Source organism: Salminus brasiliensis, chromosome 7, assembly GCF_030463535.1.
Source record: "Salminus brasiliensis chromosome 7, fSalBra1.hap2, whole genome shotgun sequence".
Taxonomy (NCBI): domain Eukaryota; kingdom Metazoa; phylum Chordata; class Actinopteri; order Characiformes; family Bryconidae; genus Salminus; species Salminus brasiliensis.
This window is the reverse complement of record NC_132884.1, coordinates 42,309,820-42,328,849: the sequence shown is the minus strand read 5'-3', so window position 1 is coordinate 42,328,849 and position 19,030 is coordinate 42,309,820. Positions and strand designations below refer to the sequence as shown.

At 42.1% G+C, this 19,030-nt stretch overlaps 1 protein-coding gene across 1 annotated transcript in view; it reads right to left on the bottom strand.

Moving 5' to 3' along the window:
* Nucleotides 1-19,030, bottom strand: part of cntn4 (contactin 4) — a 259,500-nt gene that overhangs the window by 40,548 nt on the left and 199,922 nt on the right. Inside the window, exon 12 of the mRNA XM_072684921.1 lies at nucleotides 659-786. Coding sequence (XP_072541022.1) covers nucleotides 659-786 — 128 coding nt within the window. The remainder of the gene's footprint in view (nucleotides 1-658; nucleotides 787-19,030) is intronic.

Genomic DNA, 19,030 nt, shown 5'->3' with positions numbered 1-19,030 from the left:
TACTTGAGAAGAGTAGGGTATGATGGTCTCCTTATTGACTTGTGTTTCTAAGATTAGAATTCTAAGATTAGAGGATCTTTGAATTTTTAGTCTATTCAAACTAGCTGAGGTTATTTAGGTTAAAAGTGTCTGCTAAATGCTGTAAATGTAATATTTACTTTTCTGAATTCTCAGTAATTATTGATCTCAGTACTCAGTAGTTACTTATCTAATTGATCAGTGCTGCTCAGTAATTATTGGTCTCAGTGCTCAGTATGTATTCATTTTAGTGCTCAGAGCTTGTCTAACTCTGTTCCCAGTATGTACTGATCTCAATACTCAGTACATATTGGTCTCAATGCTTAGTAGTTACTTTTCTGAATGCTCAGTACTTATTGATCTCAGTGCTTATTACTTATTAACATCTGTTCTCAGTACTTATTTACATCACCTGTCTGGCATTTATAGTAATTTAATTTCCTTACTTTTTATTTCCCCCCAGTTTGAATACTTGTCTGTGTTACATATCGTATCTGTGTGTACATGTTCCTGGTATGTATCACACACCTGACAGAATAAAGGTATTCAGATATGATCGGATATCAGAAATTTTTACTCATTAAAAGATTGTTACTGTTTGGGCTCTAACATGAGTGCTGTGCACCACTCCAGTTCTTACCTTTCACCATTAGAGTCCCAGAGCTCCTGTCTTCTCCAAACTGGTTGCGGGCCTCACACGTGTACAGTCCGGCATCTGATTTCGTGATGTTGGATATCCGCAGGCTCCCACTCTCCAGAATGATAATTCTGAAAGACAAAAGGAGTAAATGTGACCACACACAGTCACACACCACAAAACACAACCTTTACAGAGATGAACGTAGAGCGAGAAGAATAGGAAGCAGGGTGTGGAGTCAGCATGAAGCAAAGAGAAACACCATTCAGTGACGTACCTCAAGACAAACAAGTAATCAGGTCGTGCCCAGTAGATTCAATCCCCTGCTCTGTGTTTATTAGTACTGTCTGCAGCTACAGCAGTGTTCAGAAAAGTGAAGCCACTTCAGTTTCAGATAGGTGGGATTTTCTGTATTGTAATATAATACAAACCCCATACAGTGTTCTTGTTTTTATATCATTTAAAAACAGCAGATGTACTTCATAATGTCTGTAAATTTCACAATGAATGGAGCAATAGATCATAGTTCATAGTTACATAGAATAGTAAGTATAGTAACATTAACTTTAAGGAGTTTCCATTTTCTCCTGTAAGAATACTGGTCCCACTTTATAGGAATTCTCTGCAATAACTGTGTAATTACACATTATCCAAAGAGACAATAATAATAATGTAACTATCAATAATAATGTAATGTATTAATGGGCAGTGGTGGCTCAGCGGCTAGAGTGCCAGGCTATTGATGACGGTGGTGGTCACCTCCATAGTTATGCACATGTACAGACCCCTTTGTTGCATAGGAGGAGGCCTAGCTACCATTAATACAAATACTGTAAGAATAAACTAAAAGCCTGGCTCCAAATTTTACACTTTTGGAATTATTTTCTCTACTTTTGAAGCTCCAGCAGCAACGGGCCTTATTCTGTAATCTTACAGAATTTTTTATTTTCTGTTTTTATTGAAATTAGTTGTGCGAACTAAGTAATAATTCACTTTGGTAAAGCACAGAATCCATTAATAACAGCATTTGTATCAATACTAGAATCTGCTGTCTTTCCTCAAAATTTAAAAGGGTCTACTATTACCACAACCACACTCTTGACTAGCAGTTAGCACAATTGATTAGCGTAGCTGTTCCTCCCCAGACCATGGAAATCCCAAATCACTATTTATCTCTCATCTGAACTTCATTTAAATCAAAATAGATGTTAATCTCCATGCCATTCTGTCAAGCCTACTAGAACATCCTCCACAGATAGTAGCTTATGACAGCCTTCCAGATGTATCACCTTTAATCAGCTCTCCATCGGATCCCTGAGAATAAGATATTATACCCAAATGCTAAGAGCGTACATTTTGCTCTCCTTTAGACAATGTAGCACCACTGAGATGTAAGAAACTCTTTAAAATGGTTGGTCAGAAAGCTAAAACGCAAATGCTGATTAACGTATAGAGATATTCCACTCTGCTTGAAACTACAGTCTCATAGAATATAGAAGAGCTCTTACTGAGGAATGTTCAGGAGTGATTTCCTGATTCTTTTTAATGATAAAATATATTACATTAGACATAAAAATCCAACTGCACATTACTACTAAAGCAGAAAAGTTCTCCTCAGATCAACACCTGGTTTGGTGTTAAATCAGGGCTTAATGATGGTAAATCAGGTGAGCTGCTGCTGCTGCTGCTGCTGCTGCTGCTGCTGCTGATGGAGTTGAACACACCCTCCACGCTGTGCTGGCTGGACTGGGGGGCGTCCAGAAGAACCCTGGAGGAACCGAGCTCTGTTCTTCAGACTAGTTCATCGACAAGATCTCACTACTTTCTTTCTTCAGAATGAGAAGCTCTTGTTTCTCCTTTTTACTGGATTTACGTTCACCTGCTTTATCTGTTCTGATGAGGTCTGGAGCTTCTACAGTAGAAACTCATCAACTCCAAAAAGTCATAATTTACAATAATGTGATTAGGGGTCTAAAACTACAATTCTGAACTCCTCCTCAAATGACTAGCATTCTTCTGGCATATTGAGTTATATTAAGTTCCTATAAGCTTGCTCAAAGCAATGTTACCATAAATAACATTTAATCTTAATAATAAGATTTTTTTTTAGAAATAATAAACATGCAAAGATGCGTCAGCGATGCAGCAGAAACTGCTTTAAAGTACTTTACAGTGCAACTGCTTTTAAAACAGCATACAAAGAAATAAATAACAAAAAAAATAAATTAATAATTAAACAAATCCAACATATACAACAAACCAATAGCTATATTATTATTATTATTATTGTTATTATTATTATTATTGAACATTAATGTGCACAAATATAACAATAATGTTACTGTAATGTAATAATGTAATACTGTTGTACACTGTATAATACTGTATACACTGTGTGCAGAATTATTAGGCAAATGAGTATTTTGATCACATCATCCTTTTTATACATGTTGTCCTACTCCAAGCACTATAGGCTTGAAAGCCAACTACCAATCAAGTAAATCAGGTGATGTGCATCTCTGTAATGAGAAGGGGTGTGGTCTAATGACATCAACACCCTATATAAGGTGTGCTTAATTATTAGGCAACTTCCTTTCCTTTGGCAAAATGGGTCAGAAGAGAGATTTGACGGACTCTGAAAAGTCAGAAATTGTGAGATGTCTTTCAGAGGGATGCAGCAGTCTTGAAATTGCCAAACTTTTGAAGCGTGATCACCGAACAATCAAGCGTTTCATGGCAAATAGCCAACAGGGTTGCAAGAAAAGTGTTGGAAAAAAAGGCTCAAAATAACTGCCCATGAATTGAGGAAAATCAAGCGTGAAGCTGCCAAGATGTCATTTGCCACCAGTTTTGCCATATTTCAGAGCTGCAATGTTACTGGAGTATCAAAAAGCACAAGGTGTGCGATACTCAGGGACATGGCCAAGGTAAGGAAGGCTGAAAGACGACCACCTTTGAACAAGAAACATCAGATAAAACGTCCAGACTGGGCCAAGAAATATCTTAAGACTGATTTAAGGTTTTATGGACTGATGAAATGTGAGTGACTCTTGATGGGCCAGATGGACGGGCCCGAGGCTGGATCAGTAAAGGGCAGAGAGCTCCACTCCGACTCAGACGCCAGCAAGGTGGAGGTGGGGTACTGGTATGGGCTGGTATCATCAAAGATGAACTTGTGGGACCTTTTCGGGTTGAGGATGGAGTGAAGCTCAACTCCCAGACCTACTGCCAGTTTCTGGAAGACCCCTTCTTCAAGCAGTGGTACAGAAAGAAGTCGGTCTTGTTCAAGAAAACCATGATTTTCATGCAGGACAATGCTTCATCACATGCATCCAAATACTCCACAGCGTGGTGGCCAGTAAGGGTCTAAAAGAAGAAAAAATGAGGACATGGCCCCCTAGTTCACCTGATCTGAACCCCATAGAGAACCTGTGGTCCCTCATGAAATGTGAGATCTACAGGGAGGGAAAACAGTCCACCTCTCTGAACAGTGTCTGGGAGGCTGTGGTGTCTGCTGCACGCGATGCTGATCGTAAACAGATCAAGCAATTGACAGAATCTATGGATGGAAGGCTTTTGAGTGTCTCGTAAAGAAAGGTGGCTGTATTGGTCACTGATTTGTTTTTGAATGTCAGAAATGTTTATTTCTAAATTGTTATATTGGTTTACCTGGTGAAGATAAACAAGTGAGATGGGTATATATGTTTTTTATTAAGTTGCCTAATAATTCTGCACAGTAATGGTTACCTGCACAAACAGATATCCTCCTAAGATAGCCAAATCTAAAAAAAAAAACCACTCCAACTTCCAAAAATATTTGATATTTATGAGTCTTTTGGGTTGATTGAGAACATAGTTGTTGTTCAATAATAAAAAGAATTCTCTCAAATATAACTTGCCTAATAATTCTGCACACACTGTAGTACTGTATGGCATCCGTTTCCACCATAATGCAGGCAACACACTGTTGAATATACTGGCTAAACCAGATGATGCACTTTGGTAAAATTGACCCTTAATTTCACTTGATAAAAGTGGCAGTGAATAGAGAATTACAGAGTATAGTTTCTGGTTGTTTCCAAAATACCAGTATTATGAAGTACAACATCTATATTAACAATTTTAATCTTTTGGTGTTTATATTATAATATTTTATAATACATTATAAAGGTTATTGCTATTGTCAAAACAAAAACAATTCATTCATATGTAATTCCAAACTTTTGAATGTTGTGTTTTGAATGGTGTGTTTGAGACAATTTGTTGGCTGGTTTAAAATCACACTATATTTTATTTTTTAGAAGGATGAAGCTAAAGACAATTACAAGTGACTTCACAAGTGTCTGACTTCTAGTCTAATCTACTTTGCGTTGAGTGGGATTAGTTTGATATGTGAAGGTGGAGTGATTTTAATTTTACTGCAGGACGTCTGTAATATCTATGACCGATTCACACCAGATTAGAAATCTCAAGTGTCTACTCGATTAACGCTCTGCTGTCAGTCACCTCCACCAAACCAATAATAACCAATCTTACAGTAATAATGGAATTTAATGTGAAAATTAGCACTGCAATAACACAATAACACAATACTCTTCAAAAATAAAGGTGCTTTAAATGGTGATGCCATATAAGAACCATGTTTGGTTCCATGAAAAAGAGATAGGTGAGTGTGAAGAACCTGTAAAAGACCCAAAAAACTTTGTTGATGTAAAGGTTCTTTATCAATGTAAAGCTCACATCTCTTTTACAGACATGGTTCTTTATGTAAGCAAAGTAGTTCTTCTATGGCATCGCCCAAAGAACCTTTTGTAGCACCTTTATTGTTTAAAGTGAACGAAGGCTTAAGCTAAAACTACGCTACACAATGACTTGCCTAAAGCCTTGCCTTCTGAGAGGTTCTTTGTCTTTTTGGTGGAGGTTTGCCACAGATTAGAACGAGCCGAGGTATCTAGGTAAACCACACACCTCCTTGAGCGCCTCCATACTGGAGAAACTATGTGAAACAGTCCTGTTCCAGAGGATATGACGGAATATTTACACACATGTTGATTCACTCAGGATTTTCAGAAGGTAAAGGCTGCGTTATCAGCATCTGGACGAGACTAAAATCACTGAGAAAGTCTGGTAATAATTACATAACCCCACCTCCCCATGGAAAACGAATCCTGTCTGAATGGGCTGCAGGCAGTAAGCGAACGCAATGAAAATTTACAACGACAGAAAACAAAGATGTCCAATATTAAGTGTCTTCACTGCTGTAACTAACAAACAACAGCTCAAGAACAGCCGGAAAGTTCAGCTACAGGCCCGTCTACAAGACACACCTGCTCACATTTTAATGTACGCAGCGGTCCTGCGGCCCAGGAGAGTTTCCCAATAAGTTTCCCAGGAGGGCCAATGTAGTGTTTGGAGTCTTGCCCAAGGACTCTTATTGGTGTAGCGCAGACTGGGGAATCGAACCCCAGTCACCCACATGGTGTGGTAGCTCACTGGAAGGTAGTGGTGTCATCTGTTGCAGAAATGGGTTCTTGCAGGGGTCTTTATTAAAACAAAGAATCAAAGAATCATTTCAATGCTTTAATGGATCTTTTTCAGGTTCATTGATTTTTCACATGTCAAATGGTTGGTTTACGGTCATGTCTTATTCACAGTGAATGCAGTCTGGAGTAGGCTACTGCTGTGGACCCCGATCATAAAGTGGCTAGCTAAGCTAATCCAACATGCTAATAGCCTATTTAATATTACAGCTATTCAGAGCAGAGCTAACTAGCTAGCTTTCCAACGCAACCCAAAACGATCTGAGCACCATATCTAAAGAAGAAGAGGACCTGCGTCTGTGGTTGAAGGCTCTACATTTAAAACATCCAGCCAATCGTCTTGGTTTGGGACTCGGTTATGAGGCTCCGGTACATCGGGCGTGCCAGGTGCTTGTAAGACTATCAGGTAAGACGTTGGAGCTAACCTAAGAGCTAACCTACCTAACACTACTCACAAACACCCAGTTAGCCTAAGAGCTAACCTAACCTACCCCTACTCACAAGTAGGGCAACTTTCTAGCAGACCAATTCAACTGACCATGTGGGTCAACTTGGGCTACCCTAATCTAACCTGACCTACAGTTAGCTCTTCAGCTTGGGCATGCTCCACCAAAACAGTCCAGCAGCTTAATGCATGCAAACGAATAAAACCCTGCAGAGCTCAGAGCTCCACTAGTGACAAACATGCTCTTTTATAAGGAGCACTCAGTGACTTCAGAGATGCACCAAGATGAACCCCTGCTCTCCTCTACAGAACATCTACTACTGCTGCAAAAAGGTCACTGGTCCTTAACAATGTGCCCCGTCCTCCAGAAGAACAGGCAAGGCATGGGCCTGGCGACCTCCAGAGAACGGAGAAACGGGAGGACTTCTTCATTAATCCATGAAGGAGTGCTAATTATCCCAACTGCTCTGCTGAATCTGCAAACTGTAAATATGAAAAGGCCCCGGGCTCGCTTGTAAAACAGAGAGAGAGAGAGATAGAGAGAGAGAGAGAGAGAGAGAGAGAGAGAGAGAGAGATGCACCATTAACAACTCATACACCATTATGAGTCTCCGGTGTATGTGTGTATGTGTGTGTGTGTGTGTGTGTGTGGGTGTGTGTACAGAGACACACACACACACACTTTGTCGCATTAGCAATGCCACCAATTTGAAATGCTCTGATTGCTCGGGAGAGAGCATGCTTAATTGGTGTGGACAAAACATGGGATATGAATAATCCATTTTCACTAACTGTAGACTTCATTAACGAATGTGAGGGAAAGGATCAAAGCAAACAATATATTTCTCGGTAATTAACAAGGTTCCAGCGTGTCAAAGGGTATCCGCTCGCCCAAAGCCTTGGTTTTCAGCTGACCGCACTACCTGGACTCAAGCCTCTGGTTTGGGGGGGGGGGGGGGGGTACTGGTTTGGTGGAGAGACAGTGTGGGTGCTAACCAGTCTCTACCATCTCTGCACACATCACACCCTCCATTACTAACATTTACGTTCAGTGTAGTGTTAGGAGTCTTGCCCAAGGACTCTTATTGGTGTAGGACGACACAGTCACCCAGACTGGGAATCGAACCCCAGTCTCCCACATGGTGTGGTAGCTCAGTGGCAGGTAGTGGTGTTATCTGTTGCACCACACCAACCACTAACAGCCTACACTCCCAGAAATGGGTTCTTGCAGGGGTCTTTATTAAAACAAAGAATCAAAGAATCATTTCAATGATTCAATGATTATTCACATATCAAATGGTTGGTTTACGGTCATGTCTTATTCACAGTGAATGCAGTCTGGAGTAGGCTACTGCTATGGACCCAGATCATAAAGTGGCTAGCTAAGCTAATCCAACATGCTAATAGCCTATTTAATATTACAGCTATTCAGAGCAGAGCTAACTAGCTAGCTTTCAACGCAACCCAAAACGATCTGAGCACCATATCTAAAGAAGAAGAGGACCTGCGTCTGTGGTTGAAGGCTCTACATTTAAAACATCCAGCCAATCGTCTTGGTTTGGGACTCGGTTATGAGGCTCCGGTACATCGGGCGTGCCAGGTGCTTGTAAGACTATCAGGTAAGACGTTGGAGCTAACCTAAGAGCTAACCTACCTAACACTACTCACAAACACCCAGTTAGCCTAAGAGCTAACCTAACCTACCCCTACTCACAAGTAGGGCAACTTTCTAGCAGACAATTCAACTGACCATGTGGGTCAACTTGGGCTACCCTAATCTAACCTGACCTATAGTTAGCTCTTCAGCTTGGGCATGCTCCAGAATTTATCTTGAAAATAAAGCTGCTAGGACTGAAGCTTTGGCTTAAAATAGTTCTTCATGGAAGCAGACATGGTTCTTCTATGGCATCATTTAAGGAACCATTGCTAGCACCTTTATTTAAAAAGTGTATGTCAAAGAGTGGGAACCAGCCCACTCGCTAAGGTCGCTATCATCTTAATGCATGCTGAATAAGATGCAACTGTCTGTGTTTATAACACATTTCACACACATAATGATGATGCTCTCTGGATATTTACTGATGGGTTATCCCTTTGAGCACACTATTGGTGCCCCTAGATACTGGGTGCCCCTAGGCGGTGACCTAGGCCTTGAGTCTACGGTACAATTCGATATTACAATTTCATGCCATCCGTCTGTGAGATATGGTGAGAGATTATGCATAAAGAACTGCCTCTGCCTTCTGTCCTCCACTGTATTATTCCTGAATAATTCCTGAGACTGTTCTCAGTCAAGTCCCACCAGAGCTTCTGTCACAGCAAGGAACCTATTGGAATCCATTCTGGTATTAAATTATACATACACCACTAGAGCGGCTTACACAGCAATAATATAATGTCACAATACTTCTTGCCATTTCCATGCTATACTATATTCATCATGATATTTAGTTTGATAAGTTGAAGAAGAGGGCTCTGTTACAAATTACCGCCAAAAACTAGGAATACAGTCCTTTTCATTCATCATTCCACATTAAATCCAATTAAAAATAAATAATTATGCTTTCCTTATGTGACAATGTATCATACTAACACCACGCTATCCTGAAATGTATGTCCAGCCAGTGTATGTAGTTTTTGGCTTGGACTTATAGTTCTAATAAAAAAGCTATATTTCCAGACCCTTCATGACTTCATGGTTTACTTTAGAAGTTTACATTGCACTGCAACGCACGTACCAGCATTCAACCTAAATGGCACCCTACAATCATCCCTCTCTCAAAGTCCATTACCCTGTGGCGTTCTCCACTGCCATAATGGGAATACTCACCAATTAACACACCAGTCTTTTTTCTAAAAACCTAAACGTAATTTGCATCCTTTCAGACAAAGTTTATTTTATCTGTAATTAGAGGAGTTACACCAACACATTCTGGAAGGGTAATGTATAACAAGGAGCTCGGGGTAAAACACTGTGATTTGAGAGAGTCTCTATTGAGCCTATTGTGGCCAGTGGTCAGAAACTGGATTCTGAAAAAAGCAAACTATGCAAAGAAATCAGGCTTTGAAAAAAAAGCCTTTACTCACACTGACACTGGGTGTGACTGAGAGCCAGTTGGAAGCCAGAACATCAAAACAACATCACTACCAATCACTGATCACTGTAAAGCAAGAGACAACCATTATCAATCAGGACCAGTGCTTGGAGTGGGCTGGTATTTACTGGTAAAGAATACTTATGAACAAAAACATCCAGCGGGCCTTTTTATGATCAACTAGAACAAATAACAGAGAGAGGAACATATTCTACAAGATATTCAGTAAAAACTTATTTTAAAGTGCCAAGAGCAAAAAACAACTACAGAGCGGTTATTTACAGAGCTATTAAAGAATGGAACTCACTGCATGTTGCACTGCTCAAAACTGATGGTTAAATAAGTTTACAAAATGAATAAAAAGACACTACCTCACAGATATGGAGAGTCGATGAATCTTTACTGCTGGGTGGAGGGAATAAGGTGATGGAAATGAAATATTATTATCTATATTCTTATGTGTGTGTAGGTATGTGTGTATATGTAGGTACGTAAATGTATGTGTGTCTTGCTTTGTTTTTTGTTCAGGCCCCACACTATTGGTCTTCATGTACCTGCCTTTACATCAACCATTGGTCAAACTGCTTAAACCCCGCCTTTGCACTGCCACTATCAGTCAACACGTACCTGCCTCTACATCAACCATTGGTCAAACTGCTTAAGTCCCGCCATTGCACTGCTAGTATCGGTCAACATGTACCTGCCTCTACATCAACCATTGCTCAAACTGCTTAAGTCCCGCCTTTGCACTGCCATTATCGGTCTACATGTACCTGCCTCTACATCAGTGGGGCAGTGGTGGCTCAGTGGAGAGAGAGCCAGGATATCGATAACAGGGTTGTGGGTTTGATTCCCGGGCTCGGCAAGCTGCCACTGTTGGGCCCTTGAGCAAGGCCCTTTACCCTCTCTGCTCCCTGGGCGCTGGAGTTGGCTGCCCACCTGTGTGTGTGTGTGTGTGTGTGTGTGTGTGTGTGTGTGTGTGTGTGTATACACACACTCACTGCCCCTAGTTCACTAGTATGAGTGAGTGTTCACTACCAGATGGGTTAAATGTGGAGGACACATTTTGCTGTACAGTGACAAATATGTGCACCTTTTACCTTCATCAACCATTGGTTAAACTGCTTAAACCCCGCCTTCGCACTGCCACTATGGATCGACATGTACCTGCCTCTACATCAACCACTGGTCAAACTGCTTACGTCCCACCCAACAAACAAACAAGCAAAATACCTTCTACAGCTAAGACCTACTTGAAGGCCCAATTTCTTTTTCCACTTCGAGCGCTGCTCAAGACAGTTGTGTTCTTATAGAGAAGACCTCTAGAGACAGACGGAGGAAGAAGGGCTGCAGCAACACATAATTATATCTAGATCAAGTAATGACCTGGTTTCTGTTTAGCTCTCCTGGCTTTGCAACTGCTAGGGACATGCATTTTGTCCTCTCCTCTTTATGTGGACACTCCATTGTGTTTTATATGGACTCACTCTGGAGCACTTTCTCTAATAATAATAATAATGTGCTTTTATTGTGATTATACTCATACAGAAATTATTCTCTTTGCTTAACCCAGCTTAGAAAGCCGGGGTCAGAGCACAGGGCCAGCCATGCTACAGCTTCCCTGGGGCAGAGCGGGTAAAACGCCTTGCTTAAGTGCCCAACAACAGTGGCAGCTTAGCAGCCATGCGTATGGAACCCACAACCCAGTATGTGATGAATAATCTAGAGCTCTAACAACTGAGCCAATATTGCGTTTTGTGTTCTTTGTGCCACACAGAATGTCTTCAGTCCAAAAAAAGAGAGAGAGATTTGACTAATGCTTCTTTCACAGTTTGAGCTCCACGCACAATTTTATCAGCACATTAGTATCATTTCTCTGACAAAGTGATATTATGCCTTTTCACTCATTTATACACTACATGTCCAAATATTTGTGGACACCCCTTCTACTGAATGTATTTATCTACTCTAAGCTGCACACGTTTCTGACACAGGACTCTCCGAAGTCAATAAACTTAAACCTATTGGCATCATGCTGCCTAATAATGCCAGGCGTGGGCTAGTAGAGGGGTATATATAAAGCCCCCCAGCATTGAGGAGCTGTGGAGCAGTGGAAGAACTGTGTTCTCTGGAATGATAGTGGGGGAGCTCCTGATGATCCTGACCTCACTAATGCTCTAAATGCAATCAAGGGGCAATCCTCACAGCAATGTTCCTCTAAAATCTAGTATAAAGTCTTCTTCTCTGGATAGTAGAGACATTTACTCCAACAAAAGCAGGATCAACTCTTTTCTTAATTTTCAAGAAAGTGTCCCAATATTTTTGTCCTCACTGTCATTATGTCAGCCCAGTGCTGCAGGGCTTAATACCCCTCAATCTACTGGATGGCATTGGGTATGGAGACTTAGGACAGCTCCAGTGCGTTTCTATGGTGCATGGACAACTTAAGGTCTGTGTAATATTGGATGCACTGTAAAATAGCTGGGCTCACTCAATAAAAGGAGTGTCCCAATACTTTTGTCCAGACAGTGTGGCTGCAGTGCTGTTACCACCGAGTGCTGTAAGCTGTAAGTGCCGTAAGGCTGTACCCTCCCTGTGTTGTATACTACTGTGATTTTTTCTAACCTGGAATAAAAGTTTTAAGGTGTTGAAGCTGAAGTTGGGAGAAAGGCCGGGTCTGGAGAGCGAAATTAAAATCAAGGGTGTTCAGGGATTCTGTGTGAACACAGACATCTGGGTTATAACATGAGGTGGAGACAGATCCTTCAGCTAATCAATAGAAGGCCTGGAGAGCACTTCTGTCTCTCTCAGTCTCTCCTACACACACACACACACACTCATATATACGCTCACATACATCCGCACCCAGCTCTCAGCTGAGTTAGTGCAGAGGAGGATAGTATCAATAATTCACCAGCGCAACGACCCAGAGTGCCACTCTTCTCATCTCCGGATCACACTGGCTAATGAGTACACCCATAACCTTCCCATCAGGAGACCCGTCCATGTAGTGCGGGCAAAGGGTGGTGGGCCGACAAGAGCGGGAGATCTCTAAACGCAGTATAACACAATGTTAGATAAAAAAAATAAATAAACGGACGCCAGTGAAAGAACTCCAAGTGATGTTGTTTCCCCTGGTGGAAGACAGGGGAACCACAAATAAGAGTGACACCTGAAGGAGCCATGCCCCCCCGCCGTGAAGTGGAAATTGCAGGAGCTAGAAGAGAATCGCCTTGTTATCTCCAACAACCCTCAACTTTCCCACAAGGAAATTCAGGGTTTGAGACCTAACCGATTCCATACAGCCTTCAGCTTGTTCATTGATACCTTCTATTAGGTCCTTCCTTAACTTCGCTTCATCTTTCCACAGATTTGGGGGTTTCAGAGTGAAGCCATGGCCAGAGAAACATCAAAACCCATGCGGGAAAAGACTTTTGCGGACTTCTGCTACTTTTGCGGACGTACCGTACGTCGGATCTGCAAGCCAGCCTACCGGAATTAAACCGTGAGCGGAATAACAACACTCCTGTTGAAGGCGTGAGGCCGTCTGCAGAGCTTTCACCCACGGTGGCATCACTTAATAAACTTTGAGAAGCTCTCGTTCTCGACACTCTCTCGATTTCTACTCCACTTGATGAAACCTATCAACTCGCCACCTGTTCAGAGGAAACCGCCACCACCTATAGCATAAGCAGAACTGACGCATGTCAATGAGACGTTGAGGCGGTGAGGCTCAGACGGCGATACCGAGCATATACATGCAAATTTCATCACAACCATGATAACATCATTAGTAAACATGAGAACCGAGCCTGTGATTGCTGGATCCTGCCCGCTGCTTTCGCTCTCCGGCTTTAGATTGGAGCCTGTGTCGAAAAAAAAAAAAAAAAAAAAAAAAGCCTAAATGCGGTCTTCATTAGCGGGGTAAATAACATCGCCAAGGGAATCGGGGGGTTAAGATTCGATCAGTAAGACCGCTCAGGCATGTCGATGGAAACGAGAGGGCAATCTTTCGCTTTCCACGACTTTACGAAATAATTACCCTTGCGCTGTGGCGTGTTAAATTTGTTGCACCTTTGCACCGCAGCTAGCGGCTGAACACCATCAGCCAGGAGTGCCTGTTCTTTATGGAACTTTACATAATATGTCCAAATGTTTGTGGACACCCCTGCTAATAAATGCATTTAGCTGATAACGCAGACACACACAGCTCGTCTAGTCTCTGTAGAGAAGTACTGCCAATAGAACAATAGGACTCTCTGGAGCAGATAGTAAACATGACCCTATTGACACCATGCTGCCTAATGCCAGGCGTGGGCTAAAGGGGTATACAGGCTCCCCCCACAGCATTGTGGAACTTGGAATGATGATTTACATTTAAGGCATTTAGCAGACGCTCTTCTCCAGAGCGGCTTACAAAAGTGCTTTGCTATTTACCCAAGAAGAACCTCAGCTAGTTTAAATAGTGTAATAATTCAAAGCTCCTCTAATCTTAGACTCTACTAAACACAAGTCAATATGGAGACCATAATACTCTACTCTTCACCCAAGTACTCTCAGAAGAGGAGGGTCTTCAGTCTGGGTTTGAGGACAGCGAGCGTTGGATTCTGCTGTTCGGTGCAGGACAGAAAAAGGTCTGGACGCTCGTCTTCCGTGGATTTTGAGGGATGGTGGGTCGAGCCGAGCCGTACTTGAAGCTGGAAGGGCTATTGGTGCGAAGCCCTTGATGATGATGATGATGATGATGGTGGAATACTTTTGGGATGAGCTGTAGAGTTGGGGGTCAGGTGAGGTCTGAGCCTTCAAGCCTAATTAATGGGTGGGCTAGAGGGGTATAAAGCCCCCCAGCATTGTGTCTGTTGATTACTGGTACTGGTACACTGTGGAAAGCACTTTAGTGGAAAATATCCAACATCCTGACCTCACTAAATGAATGCAATCAAATCCTCACAGCAATGCTCCTCCTCCAAATTCCAGTAGAAAGTCTTTTTCTTTGGACAGTAGAGACAGTTACTCCAACAAAAGCAGGATCAGCTCTGTTTAATAGCCTTGATTTCAGCAGAAACAGTGAATGAGCAGCTGTCCCAATATTCTGCTCCATACAGCAGACAGGGGAATGTACAAAATCTAGTAGAGCGTCTGACTGGTAGAGTCAGCAACACTGCACATGCATTAGTGGCTTATTACTGGAGCACTGGCGACGTTTACCCTTCACACCTCGAATAAAAGAAAGAACGCCAGAGAGAACTCACTCCACTTTACTGCTCTTGCTGACAAACAGGCTCTCCATCTGGCCTGCTGGACTTTTCCATCACATTTTTTCTCTTTGTGGACGGAATTATCAGGAAGATAACGCCGATAAAGCTGGAAGAAACGAGGCAGGGTGATGGAGGAGCTCAGAGGAACGTCTTATCCTAAACCAAGCCATCTGGAGGGCTCCTTTCACTTCTGTTTGACCCGTTCTCCATCAAGCTCTCCACGTTTTCCTTCTCTCATCAGTGGCAATGTTTTTGGTAGCCGTGTGACAAGTACAGATGAGGGTGGCTTTGTGTTTAAGAGTCCTGCCGAAAATAAGAAAAGGACCGTCTCTGACCTGCCCGCAGGTGATGTTTCTAATCATGATTGTATCGGAGCATTTACAGCGCAGGGCCTAAGGGCAGGAAAGGAAAAAAGCTCAGATGCATTGTCTGGAAGGAGAACAGCTAGGTCACGGTGTCCCGAGAACCATCCTTGTGGGTCAGTTGCCAAAAAAAGCAAGGGAGTCGATTCCCACTCCGGTCTTTTCTCCCAAAGAGATGCGTGAGGGAGATTCCTTGGCAACTGCCGAGATGGATGGTGAAAGCCTCGCTCACAAGGCTCCCTACTGTGGGCTTTGTTTTGATAAACCTGCAACCTTGTCAGTTCAGTAAATAAACAGGACGTGGAGACCTGCAGAGGCAGCTGCCATGCGTTTTAGCGATCCTGTAGCTCTTAGAAATCTGTTACGATTATCGCTTTGCCATAAAATACAAAATCTAAATATCCAACTGCATACTGGAGGTAATGAACTAAACTCACACACCTGAAGAAACGTCTTTCATCATCATTTATAAAATTGAATTAATAGAAATGTGATTTTCCTGTGAGGAAAACGTTCGAACCCCCCTAATTTATTACTCTTTCTAATGTGTAGAATCAGACTCAGGGGCAGAAGATCAGCTGTAGATGATCAGAACATGGTTGGAGAGGATTATTCTGGAGGAGTCTGGAGTCTGATTTAAACCTCAGACGTTTAGTCTGATCTGATCTTGATTGAAGTTGAAGTGAGGAGTGAAGAGGATCACCATCATGGCCAGATTCAGAGAGCTCTCTAAGGCCTTCAGAAAGAAGGGTGGAGATGTTGTAGAGGAGTCTGGGAAAAGGTTTAAACAGATCTCAGAACAGTTAGAAATCTACATCATTTACCAGTGGAACAACTGACCGACATGACCAGATCAAACCATCCTAGCAAGTTCAGCCAAACAGCAGAACCGGACCTCTACAGGCAGGTTCCAGTAGAACGTGCTTGGTGAAGATCACCATCATGGTCAGATCCAGAGAGCTCTCTGAGGCCTTCAGAAAGAAGGGTGGAGATGTTGTAGAGGAGTCTGTTGATGGAAGGGGTTTAAAAAGATCTCAGAACAGTTAGAAATCAGCCGCTGTTCCACCGTTCACTAAATCATCTACAAGAGGAACAGCTGACCAACATGACCAGATCGGACCATCCTAGCAAGTTCAGCCCAACAGCAGAACCACAGGATGAGTAAAGAAGACTCAATAGAGAATATCATCGTGGCTCACTTTCTCCTTACATTATTTCAGTGTAATGCTGGCAGGCATAGCCGTCTGCTGGTCCTCAGAGCATGTTGGTTGCCTAGCTGCGTTGCATCAGCGACAGTTTCAAAAAAGAGGGGGTGGCTGGTTACGCCTCTTTTCATGTGGCAGTCCTCACCCTCCCAGTGTCGGGAGCATTACATGTGATTAGAGTATTAATGAGTAGGTTAGATTCATCTAAAATTAGGGAGGAAAATTGGGTAAACTATAAAACCTACAAAAAACACCAGGGCAAGACTGAAGACCAAAGTTTGCCAGAGAACAAAGAGAAAGACCAGAACCTCTGGAACAATGTGTCCTGGACAGATGAATCCTGAGTCTTGGATGTTTACAACATAATTAAGATTGCTGTTTGGACCAAAAACTGTGATGTTTACAGCAAAAACAACCCATAGTGCGCCTCCTATTGGTGACTGTGCTTGTATTTGTTTAGAGCAAAGGTGCACAACTCCAGTCCTGGAGGGTCAGTGTCCAGCAAAGCAGCTGACCTACTCAAACACACCCATTTGTCTGGTAATTAACTTGAGACTGGAACATTATTACTATAAGTCTTATTAAGTATAACTTAAGTATTATTACTATATTAGTGAACACACATGGAATTCAGCCTCACTGCACCCTTGCAGTGAATACACTGAGCACACATGGCCAGAGCAGTAGGCAGCATTTCCACAGCGCCCAGGGAGCAGACAGGGTGAAGGGCCTTGCTCAAGGGCACAACAGAGCCTGGGTATCGAACCCACAACCCTGTCATCACCAGCCCAGTGCTCTGACCACTCAGCCACCACTGCCCCTGAGTAATGCTGGCCAGCATGGCCATCTGCTAGGCGATGCATTAGAGCAGGGTCCTCTGAATGCGTTGGTTGCCCAGTTCAGTTGCCTCTTTTCAGGTGTCAGTACTCACGCTTCCAGTACGGGAGCATTACATGTGATAAGAGGAGAGACTGGCCCTCACAATCACATTATTATTATTATTATTATTAATATTATATTAACTGTATATTAGTTTATTATGTCCCTAGCTGACATATTTGTACCATTGTTCTCAGAAAATTATAAAAACTTAATAACATATAACAATAAAAAAGGCTGTTAAAAAAAAACATAAAAAATGTTTTTAATAACACACACAAGACTAACACTGTTCATCTTCTCTCCAACACCAGTGTGGTATGGGTTAAAAGTTTTGAACCTGAGCTGTCCTCTCCATATCTCTCAGCTATGAGTAAGAAATAATTCATATACTACAGCATGACATTGTTATCAACAACAAGCATATTTACAACTTTTAAGAGGAACCGTTCTATGCCCCTTTAGTTCCCTCTCTGTCAGACCAAGGTTAGCACACTCCCAGATCACGATTACATCAAAATACGTGCCCTGATGAGTTTTGCTTTTTTTTTTTTTTTATCACCGGAACAGAGCAATCACTTGTTGATGGTCAAAAAAAAGTAGGAGGAAAAGGTTCTCCTCCTGACAGTTCTCCGATAGCTAGGTAATTGATATTGATTTTTTTGGCGTATATGGGCCTGTCTCAATGCCTCTTAAACCCCACCATTCATTACATTACTATCTGACAAGCACATAACCATAGGTTGGAGTCTGTTTTTCAATAGCCCTAATGGGTTACAGCATCTATTCATGCTTATTTAGGCCACTGCAGCAGGGCCTCTACCTTAAGGCCTCCACTTGTAAATTAAACTCAGTGCCATATGTTCGATCAGTGTTCCTCGAATCATGTCCTGGAGTACCACGGTCCAGTATATTTGAGTGTGTGTTTCCTACTCCAATACACCTGAGTCAACAAGTCAGATAATTAGCAAGTCTTTCCTCGGTTGAACTGGATGTGCTGGGAAAACGATAAATTGCGCTTGTGTCTTTCCCCCGTTTCCGGCAGCAGTGTGTCAAATTGTGGCCTAAATTTGAATCATGACAAAATAAAATAAGTAGGGATTGCTTTCCTCAAGATTTGGACACAGTAACTGTACGTAACTACACATTATTCAGAGTTGAAATATTGAGAAAAGGTCACAGAGGTCAAATTAGGACAGAGAGGGATTATATCTGCTTGATGATCATTTTTGGGCGCTAAAGGCACCAATGATTAAGTCTACATTGGTATTTATGATAGGTAAGTGGGTCACTTTTTAATTGGATGGTTCCCTATAGTGTATCTACAACTGCTGAGGGCCCAGTTTGCCAATTATCTTAACCAGTAGAGAGAGTGTTCAATGTAGTGCTTGCTCTACTATTTAAGTATATTCTTCTTTGATAGAGAGGTGCACTGCAGTCATTGAATCCATCCTATGTACATCCATCACAGTCTGGTTTGGAGAAGCCACAGAGCATTTACATTTACATTTATGGCATTTAGCTGACGCTCTTATCCAGAGTGACTTACAAGGTAACTCATATTACAGAGTCGGCCAATGCAGTGTTAGGA